The sequence below is a fragment of the Hippopotamus amphibius genome, chromosome 10 (assembly GCF_030028045.1).
Source record: "Hippopotamus amphibius kiboko isolate mHipAmp2 chromosome 10, mHipAmp2.hap2, whole genome shotgun sequence".
In the NCBI taxonomy this organism is placed as follows: domain Eukaryota; kingdom Metazoa; phylum Chordata; class Mammalia; order Artiodactyla; family Hippopotamidae; genus Hippopotamus; species Hippopotamus amphibius.
This window is the reverse complement of record NC_080195.1, coordinates 23672577-23685869: the sequence shown is the minus strand read 5'-3', so window position 1 is coordinate 23685869 and position 13293 is coordinate 23672577. Positions and strand designations below refer to the sequence as shown.

The 13293-nt window shown below is 34.3% G+C and overlaps 1 protein-coding gene across 1 annotated transcript in view; it reads left to right on the top strand.

Moving 5' to 3' along the window:
• TEX15 (testis expressed 15, meiosis and synapsis associated) overlaps nucleotides 1-13293 on the top strand; it is a 58692-nt gene that overhangs the window by 20346 nt on the left and 25053 nt on the right. The window contains exons 3-5 of the mRNA XM_057696398.1: nucleotides 4673-4910; nucleotides 7744-7890; nucleotides 8766-8928. Of these exons, the coding sequence (XP_057552381.1) occupies nucleotides 4673-4910; nucleotides 7744-7890; nucleotides 8766-8928 (548 nt within the window). The remainder of the gene's footprint in view (nucleotides 1-4672; nucleotides 4911-7743; nucleotides 7891-8765; nucleotides 8929-13293) is intronic.

The window sequence follows — 13293 nt, the reverse complement described above, 5'->3', positions numbered from 1 at the left end:
GAGTTGTGACAGGGCTGGTTATAAACACACATGTGTAGTTGCTTTACAATGTTGTGTTCGTTTCTACTGTACAGCAAAGTGAATCAGCTATACATATACATATATCCCCTTTTTGTGGATTTCCTTCCTATTTAGGTCACCACAGAGCATTGGGCAGAGTTCCCCGTGCTATACAGTAGGTTCTCATAAATTATCTATTTTATACATAGTATCAATAGTGTATATATGTCAATCCCAATCTCCCAGTTCATCCCACCACCTCTTCCCCCTTGGTATCTGTACGTTCTCTACATTCTCTACATCTGTGTCTCTATTTCTGCTTTGTAAATAAGATCGTTTATACCAGTTTTTTCAGCTTCCACGTATATGTGTTAATGTATGATGTTTGTTTTTCTCTTTCTGACTTACTTCACTTTCTATGATAGTCTCTAGGTCCATCCACGTCTCTACGAATGACCCAGTTTCGTTCCTTTTTATAGCTGAATGATATTCCATTATGTATGTTACCACATATTCTTTATCCATTCCTCTGTTGAGGACATTTAGGTTGTTTCCAATAAAAAAAATTTTTTAATAGAAAAAAAAATCTTAAAAAAGATGTAACTGTATATCAACAACTCCATAAAAATTGAAACCAAGCCTGCTTTCTTAGTGTAGCAGAAAAAGCCTTGTACTAGAAGCCAGAGACCTAGTTTCTACTCCTGGTTTTGCCTACATAGTTACACGATCATGGATGAGCTATTTTGACTCCTTGGCCATTGTTTTTCTCATCAGTGATGCTTGTTTAACCGTTGGAGTCAGGGACCCCTCTGAGAATTTGATGAAGCTATAGACCCTCTTCCCAGGGAAGTGCACATGAACATAGAGCTTTGCACAGAATGTCAAGGTTTGGGGCTCCCCACAATAGCCAGCCTTGGAGCTCAGCTGTGTAAGTGCACCCCAGGTCAGGAGCTCGTGGACAGGAGAGTCGCTACCGCCTCTTCTAGCTCCAGTGGGCTCAACTTTGTGAATCTGTGAGCAGGAGACAGTGCTGAGGAATTTGAGAAAAAAGAGGAAGAAGGAAGAAGAGCAAAAGGAGAGGAGAAAAAGGAGGAAAAAGAGAAGTTCTGTTTCTAGTAACTCAAAAAATTAAAAAACATATAAAAATAAAACAAAATAAAATTTAAAAATTAAAAATCCAGTTGTTAGATGAACACTTATGTGAATTAAATGCAATATACGAGGGTGAATCAAAAATAATCCACACTCTGGCTGTAGAATTTACAGAAGTTTTAATATAACAAGAGTGCGGATAATTTTTGACTCACCCTCATAATTAAACTCCATGTTGTAAAGGAAAATGTATGTAACATGTTAACTCATTTTAAAGTTATACCGTCTTGGGAACAACAAAGTAACTTACAGTGAATAAAATAAAGGAAAATGGAAGCAAAAAGCATTTACTGTAACTAAACGATTATCTCAGAATATGATTAAATACTTAGAATTCTATGATTAAAAATAAAATAAACAGGCATGTAGCAGTGGGGGCCAGGGCAGATATCAAGGCAAGTGCCAGTGGCGGGGGCACTGACAGCTGTGGGGGTCCTGGCTGTTGGTGTGCACTACTGTGACCACTGGATCTTGCCAGGGACACATAGCTGTGGAGGCTAGTGATGGGGGCGAGGGATATCCATCCCTGTGGAGGGGGCTCACTGCAGGTGAGCCTGGTGGTGCCGGCCGGGACGGAAGACGGCTGGATCTGGGCCCACATGCTGCTGCAGAGCCTTGGTTATCAGCAGGGTCTTGCCATGGTGCACACATAGCAGTCTAGGTTGGTGACAGGTGGAAGTGCACAGCTATACCACTCGTTCATTGGGCTTTGTTAACTTATATAACTTCTCATTAATATGAGTTTTATCTGAGTCTTTTACATTTACAGTTGTCTCTTGTACCTGTGAGGAACTGGTTCCAGGACCCGCCCCAGATACCAAAATCTGTGGATGCTCAGGTCCCTAGTTGGTCCTCCATATCCACGCGTGCTCAGAGCTTCTGTCATGTAACAAGCTGACCTAGATCCTAGTGTCTGAGTGACTTTGAAAAGTCAACATTTTACATACCTTTTTAGGCCTAGAAATAGTTCTAAAAGCTAATTTGTAATTGGTAATTTTGATTATGTAAATCATGTGTAGTCCTAAATGTTTTTCGAGTGTAATTCTGAACATGCGTTGAAAAGTGCAGAGTTTTTAACAGTGTTATTACCAACACAAACCTCCAAGGAATATTTTCTACTTTAATTTTTAAAGGTTTTTGGAGCCCTGGATCAGATCTTTATTAAGTTCTGTTTTTTTCATTCTACTCAGTCCGTTAACAGGATATAATGTTTAGCCAATAAGATGACTAGGTAAGACTAATAAGAAAAAAATGTATCAAATTGTACACTTTAAATATATGCAGTTTATTGTATGTCAACTATATCTCAATAAAATTCTTTTTAAAAGAAAAAGATAGTAAGACAGCAAAACTGGGGGTGGGGTGGGGGGAGATGACTAGGTAACACAAAGAATTATTTGGCTCAAAATGTGAACAGCACTGCTGCTCTAGGGTTTACATTACAGGCATACCTTGGAGGTATCACAGGTTCAGTTCCAGACTACCATAAAGGGATTCACACAAACTTTTTTGGCTTCCCAGTGCATATAAAGTTATGTTTACACTATAGTGTACAGTAGCATTAAAAAAATCTATACACCTTAATTTAAAAATGCATATTGCTAAAAAATACTATCATCTGAGCCTTCAAATGAGTCATAGTAGTAACTTCAGAGATCTCTGATCACAGATTACCATAACAAATATAATAGTAATGAAGAAGTTTGAAATATTGCGAGAATTACCCAAATGGGATACAGGGACACAAAGTGAACAAATGCTGTTGGAAAAATGGTGCCAATAAACTTGCTTGACACAAGGTTGCCACAAACCTTCAATTCATAAAAAATGCAACATCTGTGAAGCACAATGCAGTGAAGTGCGATAAAACAAGGTATGCCTGCATACATCTTTATCATAACATACCTTCACATAATGTGATTTATGGGTGGTGTAAGAACCTTACAAAAATATATTTTTATTTCCTTCCTTCCTCCCTCCCATCCTTTGTGCTGTTGTTGTGGGAGTTCTTCCAGGCATTGCTCGGAAAGCTAATGTTTTTCCAGATCCTAAGAAAAATCAACTGACAAATTAGGAAAACAGAAAAAAGTATTGTAATTCTTCTGTGAGAATTAAACCTTAACAATCAACATAAAGATGTTAGTGGTTTACAGAGTTTGACGTCATGCTGAAAACAAGAGCAGGAAATGATGACTGTGGAGTTGAAAATTAAGGTTGACATTTCTGGGAACTGAGAGAGGTGGGCATGATCTCATTGGTTAGTCTTGCTTGTAATTGTTGTTGTGTGTTTTTGTTGCCATGGCCTTGTCTACTGTTAAAGGTGAATTAGTCTTGCAAATTAATATTAATTAATACACTAATGTGCATAGTATACTTTATACAAATTCTGTGAGTGGTGTTCCAGGAAATAAATACTGGTAGCATGTGGTTTTCAACAGCAGCTTTCCTTTTCTGGTATACACATTGCTTTGTAGATCTGTAGCTTCTCATTGCTGAGAATCTTTTGGAATCACGCATCTGGCATGGCGATTGAAACTCTCTGTCGCATCACCTGGTGTGGCAGTTGCTGCTGCTGCTACTCCTGAGCAAGCCGTATAGAACTCCCTACCTAATCCGCCAATTTGAGGGGAGGGATATATGTTTTATATGTTTCAGTGGTTCTTGTGGAATGTAGGTGAAATTTTAAGAGTATCTGTAATTTAGATTATAATCTTTCCTGAGGATGATTCATAATTTTCATACTGCTAAGATAAGGAATCTGTAATCAAATCTTAGCTTGTTTCTCCCATCTCTTACCTAGATCCCTAAAGAATAGAGAATGGCCCTAATAATAATTGACCATATCTAAGTGTATTGTGTATGTCTCTCTCTATATGTTTTTGAAATGCATATGCTTCCCTCTGTAACACAGATAAGAACTTTAGCTCTGGAACTTAATGGATAAGAATTGACTTATATATTTCCAACTCTGTCACTTTACTATTTTGGCAAGTTTTGACCCTCTGAACCTCACATTTCTCATTTAAAAAATGTGTATAACAGCACAGGGAGCCCTGCTCAATATTATGTAACAACCTAAATGGGAAAAGAATTTGAAAAAGAATAGATGCATGTATATGTGCACCTGAAAAAGATGTGCATGACAACAACAACAATAATAACTAATAATAATAATAACAGCAGTAATTCAATTCTTGGGGATTTGAGAACAAAATGAAAAAGTGCACGTAAAGGTTAAGTCTTTACATTGCTGGGAACATTAGCATTCAGGAAATGTTAGCCCTTATTTCCATTGGCCTATACAAAATGTAGACCATAATTCTATACAAGTTATTGAACTATTTCCAGAATTCTTTCCTTAGGTGATTTTTCAGCCTAACTCATTAATAGGATAATGACACCTCTGAATGTTATCGATAAGTATTTGGTTTTCTAACTGTAGCAAGCTGAAGTATTTGTCTTCTCCTTGAAAGTCCTGTTGATCTTCTCATTTAACTACATGCTGTTTGTTTTGCTTTAGGACAGAGATGCGTGAGAGTGGAAGACATGGCAGAGAACTTGAAGAACATTTCTGCTTTTTAGGACTTCCTCAGAATGATGTGGTTGAGATATATCAGAATGGAATAAGTACCAAAGCATCTACATTGAAGATACTAGGAAATCCTCTTCTTGGAATCTACGTATTTAGACATGTTGATGTTGCCTTGAATTACGCTCATAGTAGAAGCATTACTGTAGAAAGTATTATAATTTTTAAGGTTGGTAACACAAAACAAATATTAAATATTACATTCAGTTTGTTTTAAATTGACCTAAACGTATTTTACTTTTAATTGGAATTATTGTTGTAAAGTTGCATTGTATAAAATAAACAATAATTATTACTATCATCAACATTTGAAAGTTTCCCCTATTTTGACTCTAGTGAGTGTGCAGCATAAAAATCTTCAAGTAAGCAAGGGCAGCCTTTATCATCTTCATTTTCCTAATGTATATATTTTTTTCTGGTCCAGTTGAACCTCTTCTCTTTTGATCAGGCTATAGTTAATACCAGTGTTTTAAGTGTCTTTCCCCAAAACATTGGTATTAATACTTCTAACTGAAGCTAAAGTTACTAAACTCTTACTGTTTATTTAGTTAGTAGTGTTGTACAATATTAATTTCTTTGTTTTGATCATTTTGTCATGCTTATATAACTTGTTAACATTAGGAGAAGCTGGGTAGAGGTATATAGACCTCTGAGATGTCTTGCAGCTTTTCTGAAAGTCTAAAATTATTCAAAATTGAAAAAAAAAAGTTTTATAGTTGAATTGTAAGCATCAACAGACAAATTGGGTAAGATATAGTTTTTGGTTTATGGCAGTTTTTCCAGGACTACTAAAATCACAGTAGGCAGGCAGGATCCTCAGTTATATAACTTAGGATGTGTGTACATCCATGTAAAACCAATGGTTCATTTGGTATAGTTATTTTTAGACCTCAGGTATTATCAAATTCATAAAGAGAAATTTATTTTTGTGTTAAAAATAATACTGATTTCAGAAAATTTGGAACATACTAAGAAGCTTCCAAAAGCCCATTAATAACGACAGTTAATTTTTTTGTGTATCTATACTTAATCCTCTGCTCATATATATCAATATGCATTGTATAATGGTCATTAAAATACATTCTTACTTTACATACTATATAACTTGCTCTTTTCATTGATTACAAAATCAACATTTTCCATGCCATTAAATAAATATTCTTCTGTAATATCCTTCTGAACTATATATTTATTGCACTGTACAGCTCTACCATAAATTTGTGTAACAAAGTTTTCAGTGTTTGGATATAAATTACTTGGTTTTTTATTCTTGTACTTCTAATTAGTACTTTGATTAGTACATTTTACACACACCTGTAATTATTCTCTAAGAATTAATTGATTAACTTCTGTGTGTCAGATTAGGAGTCAGAGGTATGTGTACACTTTCATAACTTTTGATATGTAATGCCCGGTTGTCCTGAGAAAGGTTACAGTAATGGACATTCCTATCCACAGCCTGTGGGAATGTCTATTATCTCCAGTCTTCACTAACTCTTTGTATTAAACTTTTGAAAAAATATTTGCCAGTCCAATGTGTGTTAGTTTCTTATTGTTCAGTTTTTTTCTTTTTCATAGTTATTGCTGAGTTTAACATTTTGCATATTATATTCATTGACAGTATTTAGTGAATTGCTTATTAATATCCTTTGCCTGAGTCTTGTTTTTTTCTTTCTTTTTTTCTAGTTGATTCATAAGCATTATCAATTCATTAAAGTGAATCTTGAGAGCTGTGCTTTTCTCTGTATACTGTTTTATCACTTAATGTTTTTTTTAAAATAAATGTTTTATTTTGGAATAAATTTAAATTTACAGAAAAGTTATGAAGATAGTGCAGAAAGTTCCTGTATAACAACTTACCTGGCTTCCCCTAATGTTAACATTTCATATGAACTGTGGCACCTCTGTTGAAACTAAGAAACTAACAGTGTAAAAGTTAATTATATCTTAATTTAAAAAATAATAATAATGAAATGAAAAGAAACTAACATTGGTACAGTACTATTTACTACAGACCATTTGGCTTTTGCCAGTTTTTCCACTAATGTTTTTTTTCTTCCAGTACCCAAGTACAGGGTACCACATTACATTTAGTAGTGTTTTTAATTTTGAATGAATTGTTAGCATATTAAAAAATATAAGTAATAAAATTGCTGACAAAATTTGTACTTGTTTTCATATTAATTGCACTTTTCCCCATCTCTTATCACTTAATTATTTCATGGCTTTTTAAATTTTTATGTTCATTCGTTTTCAATGTACAGAAGTTTTGGAATATTTTACAGTGCAATCTGTTTTTGGTTTATGGCTTTTTGGCAGTATGCTTAGAAAAGAATTCTCACTTTGAGATTAGATAAATAGTTACTTATATTTCTTTCTACAGTGTTTACATTACTTAAATATTTAACTTGATTGGTATTTATTTTGGTTTATATAGATTAAGAGAGGGATTAATTTTTTTGAGGTCCACACCATTTATTGAATAACCTAATTTTGCTTCATTTATTTCAGATGATGCTTTTAGTATTATGCTATATTTTTATAGATGCTTGGACTTATCTGGACTTCTTATTTTGTAGTTTTTTTCCCCTCTCTGCCTTTTTTGTGGTAGTACAGTCTTCTTAAAAAAGTATTTAATACTGGAAGTGCACATCACCTTACCTCTTCCATCATTCTTTATTTCTGACCTAAATTTTTTTTCGAAAATGTTTTTCCAGAATTTTCTGTCATTCTTGTTTAGTCCTCCAGGGAAGTTTTTAAACTAAAACTCATTTCTGCAAATGGATTTTCTGAAATTTTTATTGGAATTACTATAGTCTTAGAGTTTAATTTAGGAGGGAGTTGACATAATTACAGTAAGTCATCCCATTCATCTGGGACATGGATTCTCTCTCTCCATTTGAATTTCTTTAAAAAAAAGAAGGGAGCCTTACTTTCATAGTATGAGAGTTTTGGTGTTTTTCTATTCACCTTTGTTTTGCCTTCCCCCCCCCCCCCCCCAGATTCTCTTTGGAAAAGTGAAGAAAATTCAGCCTTCAGTGGATAAAAACAAAGTTTCTTTGGATCCTTCTCCTAACTTTGACTGCCATATGTCAAGAAGTATACCTTCTCTGAAAGATACCATTGAACTACAAGCCTACAGTTCAGTTGTATGTTAACTTTTTGGTTCATTTGACTCCTTGAAAGGCACATGCCTCACATCATATGGTACAAGACTTGAAACAACCGCCCAAGATATTAAATGGAAGTCTCTTACTTCATTCAATATAATATGACCTAAATAAATAAATAGTAAAAGCTGTTTTAATATTTGCGATCTGGGAACATTAATAAAGAAGCTTCCAAATTTACATTTAACTTCATTCCAAGTACAGTGGCTGCTTTTGTTTAGATGTTTCATAGATTAATTCCTCACTTGCAAAACAAGGCCACTTTGAAATAATGTTATTGATCCTTTGTACTTTGCAAGAGGAGAAAAAGCTTATGTATTAGTCATTTCATAGTAGACTAATTATTAAACAGTAGTTTTCTGTCATATGTTACTGAGACACTTAGCAGACCTTTAGTCTTTTATAGAAGATTAAATTATATAATATGTATTATTTTATATAATCATATATTATTAAATGAGGATAAATATTTTAGAAGTATATATATGCTCCCACATGTAAGCTGTATTAAGCTATTGTTATTTTTCTAATTGATTTTTTTCCTCACAAATAAAATACAGTAGGGTGGTTCCCAGCATATGCAAAGCACAAGTTTTAATGGAAAAATACCTTTTTATATAAAAACAGATTGTCTGTTTCTGCTGACATTGGAAGCTTATTAAGGAAAAAAAATATATTGTGGGGAAAAAATTCATCTTCAAGCAAACTAGGGTTGAAGAAGGCAGGGAGAGGGGGATGTATGGAAGCTGATTAATAAGTAACAACATGCAGTTATCTAGGTTTTTAAAAATAGTTTATTCTAGTCTGCAGAAATTAATCAGCATAAAAATGTTCTCTCCTTCTTTTTGTTTTAGGTGTACGTCTATGAATATGATATTCTTTCAAAGCCAGTAGATAAACCTAGGCAGTGTCTTCCATATGCAATAGTAACAGTAAAATTTATTGGTCAAAAAGTAGATAATGGAAACCTTATGACATCTTTGAGATTCCTCTCAACAGGATTTCCTAAGAGGGCTGGTAAGATACATATATTTTTCTACTTCAGTAGCATTTGTGCTGGTCTTACAACTTCTGAATATTATTTTCTAATATGTTATGAATCTCTAAGTAAAAGAGTTGTGCTTTACCTGTTTTTTATTTTATATATCTAGAATTACGCTGCAGCTATTTTTGTGACTTCTTTTGCTCAGTGTTATGTTTGTGACTCTTCCATGTTGATAAGTATTACTGTAGTTTCTTCATTTTCACTCGTGTATATATACACACACACTCACACATGTGTTGTTAATTTTCTGAGTATACACTATTCCTCTGGGAATATTTCAACATTCTGTAGTTTTCTTCATACTCCAGACATTGCTGTTTTAAGCGTTCATGTAAATATCTCAGTGCATATGTGCGAGTTTTTGTGTAGAGTATATGTCTACATCAGGAATGTGCAGCTTAATCCAAAGAATGTCAAAGTTTTCAGAAGTGGTTGCATCAGGTTACTTATACTCTACATCACTGCCAGCACATATACGTTTTTTAAAAATAAATTTGTTTGTTTGTTTGTTTGTTTGTTTATTGGCTGTGTTGGGTCTTTGTTGCTGCACACCGGCTTTCTCTAGTTGTGGCGAGCAGGGGCTACTCTTCGTTGCAGTGCACAGGCTCCTCATTGCTGTGGCTTCTCTTGTTGTGGAGCACGGGCTCTAGGTGTGCGGGCTTCAGTAGTTGTGGTACATGGGCTCACTAGTTGTGGCTCATAGGCTCTAAAGCATAGGCTCAATAGTTGTGGCACACGGGCTTAGTTGCTCCGCGGCATGTGGAATCTTCCTGGAGCAGGGATTGAACCATTTCCCCTGCATTGGCAGGTGGATTCTTAACCACTGCACCACCTAGGAAGCCCAGCACATATACTTTTTAAAACATGTTTCTGCCAGGCACACAGACTTTGAAAAACAAACTTATGGTTACCAAAGGGGAAAGGTAAAGGGAAGGGATAAATTAAAGAGTTTTGGATTAACATATGCACACTACTATATGTAAAATAGATAATCAACAAGGACCTGCTGTATAGCACAGGGAACTCTGTTCAATATTCTGTAATAACCTATATGGGAAAAGAATCTGAAAAAGAATGGAGATACTTATATATATATATAACTGAATCACTTTGCTGTACACCTGAAACTAATGTAATATTGTAAATCAACTGTACTCCAGTATGAAATAAAAATTTAAAATGTTTCTGTCAGCCAAGTGAGTGTGATATGTTATGATTATCACCTCAAAAAGGAGTTCTTTACCCTTTAAAAGCTATCATGTCCCTTTTCCCCCATGCCTTCCCACCCCTAAACAGTTACTAATCTGCTGCTGTCTCTATATATTAGCCTATCTTGGCTGTATCATTTAAGTGAAGTCATAAATAGTAGCTTTTCATGATGGGTGACTTTCACTTAACAGTGTTTTCAGGGTTCTTGCATGTTGCAGCGTGTATCAGTACCTCATTCCTTTTTATGGAATAATGTTCTGTTACATAGATACACTACATTGTTTGTCCATTCATCAGTTGATGGCCACTTGGGTTGTTTCCACCTTTTGGCTACTATGAATAATTTTGCTAAGAACATTCTTGTACAAGTTTTGGTATAGACATGTGTTTTCTTTGCTCTTAGGTATATAGCTAGAAGTCATATGGTAAGTCTGTGTTAACCATTTAAGGAACTGCCAGACTGTTTTCCAAAGTGGCTGCACCGTTCACATTCACATCAACAATGTATGTGGGTTAGGATTTGTCCACTTTCTTATTAACACTTGTTATTATCTGACTTTGATTATAGGCATTCTCATGCGTGTAAAATGAAGTTTTCAGGGAAGAAATTTTACACTTCTTTTGTTAAATTTATTCCTGAGTATTGCATTCTTTTTGATCCTATTGTAAACAGTTACTTTCTCGGTTTCATTTTTGTATTGTTAATTGCAAGTAGATAGAAATGCTATTGATTTTTGTGTATTGGTCTTGTATCCTACAACCTTGCTGATACCATTATTGGTTCTAGTAGTTTTTTAGTGGTTTCCTTGGGTTTTCTATACACAAGATCATATGCAAATAGAGGTAGTTTTACCTCTTCCTTTCCAATCTGTAGATGCCTGTTATTTCTTTTTCTTGCCTAATTGCCCTGGCTAGGACCTCCAGTGGAATATTAAATACAAATGGTGAGAGTGGGCATCTTTATCTTGTTCCAGAACTTAGGGGGAAAGTGTTCATCTTTCCCTAGTAAGTATGATGTTAGCTGTGGGTCTTTTTAATGTCCTTTACCATGTTGAGGAAGTTCCCTTCTATTCCTAGTTTGTTGAGTGTTTTTATCTTGAAAAGGGTAATTAATTATCCTTCAGGGTCTTAGCCATCTAAAAGATTTTTTTAATATGAATCTTCTTGTGTATTTAGTGGAGTTGGACATCTTTTTGTGTTGACAGTTTTTATTTAACCTGTGATTTTCATGTTCATATACTTTGTCCAACTTTCTATTTCATTGTCTTTTTATTAATCTTTTGAAGGTATCTATCTATTCTTCATGTATTCCAATATATATGTAATTGTGTACTAAGCTTGTCTCATTCAGAATATTCTTTTCACCAGTTTATTTTTCTAAGTTTTGACTTATTAAAATATTTAATTTATATGTAATTGACATTTTTTATTTTTGGTTTTCTGATTCCAAATCATACTTAAAAAGTACTTTCTGACCCCCAGGATTATAAAACTATCCCTCCATGTTTTCCTCTAGTATTTTTATGGCTTTATTTTTCAATGAATTTTATTTTATTTCAGTATAAGGAGGTGTAGGGATCCATCTTTCCTTTTTTCTATCCACTCCAGCTTAAGTGTGGCATCACTATTTTTTTTCCACAATGTTTTTTAATTTTTAATTTTTTTTTTTTACAATAAACTGCATATGTTTAGAGTGTACAATTTGGTATCCCAATCTCCCAATTCATTCCCCCCTGCAACCCTCCCGGCTTTCCCCACTTGGTGTCCATATGTTTGTTCTCTACATCTGTGTCTCTATTTCTGCCTTGCAAACCAGTTGATTTGTACCATTTTTCTATAGTCCACATATATGTGTTAATATACAATATTTGTTTTTCTCTTTCTGACTCACTTCACCCTGTATGACAGTCTCCAGGTCCATTCATGTCTCTACAAATGTCCCAGTTTCATTGCTTTTTACAGCTGAGTAATATTCCATTGTATGTATGTAGCACATCTTTTTTATCCATTCATCTGCTGATGGACATTTAGGTTGCTTCCATGTCCTGGCTATTGTAAATAGTGCTGTAATGAACATTGGAGTGCATGTGTCTTTTTGGATTATGGTGTTCTCTGGGTATGTGCCCAGTAGTGGGATTGCTGGGTCATATGGTAGTTCTATTTTTAGTTTTGCAAGGAACCTCCATACTGTTCTCCATAGTGGCTGTATCAATTTACATTCCCACCAGCAGTGCAAGAGCGTTCCCTTTTCTCCACACCCTCTCCAGCATTTACTCTTTGAAGATTTTCTGATGATGGCATCACTATTTTTGAACATATTTCCACTATAGCTTACTGTAATTAAAGTATAATCACAATGGTTATATAATTTAGAAATCTTCAACAAAGCTGTCTTTTAACATTCTGTGAAAAAGAACTTCATGGTACGTTCCCAGAGATATGATTATAAGTTCATATATCGCTCATGACCAATTTCTCATTATTAATCTGTTTTAATGAAGGTATTTTCATGGTATTACTTACCTATGAATGCTTTGTGAGCATTTTACTTGCTAAATATGCATTTTTGTAAGTTCCTTTGTTATTACATGAAGTTCTTTATGAAATTTTATATATATAAGTTATAAAAGAAAATTTGCTTCTGTTTTCCAGGTTTTTATTTACATATATTATTTGCCGGAATATTTATTTCATAATGGAGCAGGAGTAGTGGTTACTTTGGCTCCTGGGAAGGATTTTGTGCAACCTTTTTTTATCTTTTCCCCCTTGTTTCTTCACCTCATTCCTCTTTTCTTTCTGTTTCTGTTCTCCTGTGGGGGGGGGGGAAGAAGCAAGGTAACAGTAGGTGGAGGGAGACAATTTTACCTAATAATATGTAGATGCTGTTATTAAATACCTGCAGATAAGAAATTAATATAAGAAATACTTAGCCTGCGAGCAACATGTTTTTATTCCTATATAATTTTTCTGTTTTTTAGTATTTTTCAGAATTCAAATTTTTTAGGGCAAATAAGTATTTTAGTAAGGGGTCTGTAGGACAGAATTTCATACTACATCATTTATGGTTTATTGGTGGGTTACTCATCCTCTTCTCTTCTTGCTTTTTCTGCCGAGAACATACTTTAATC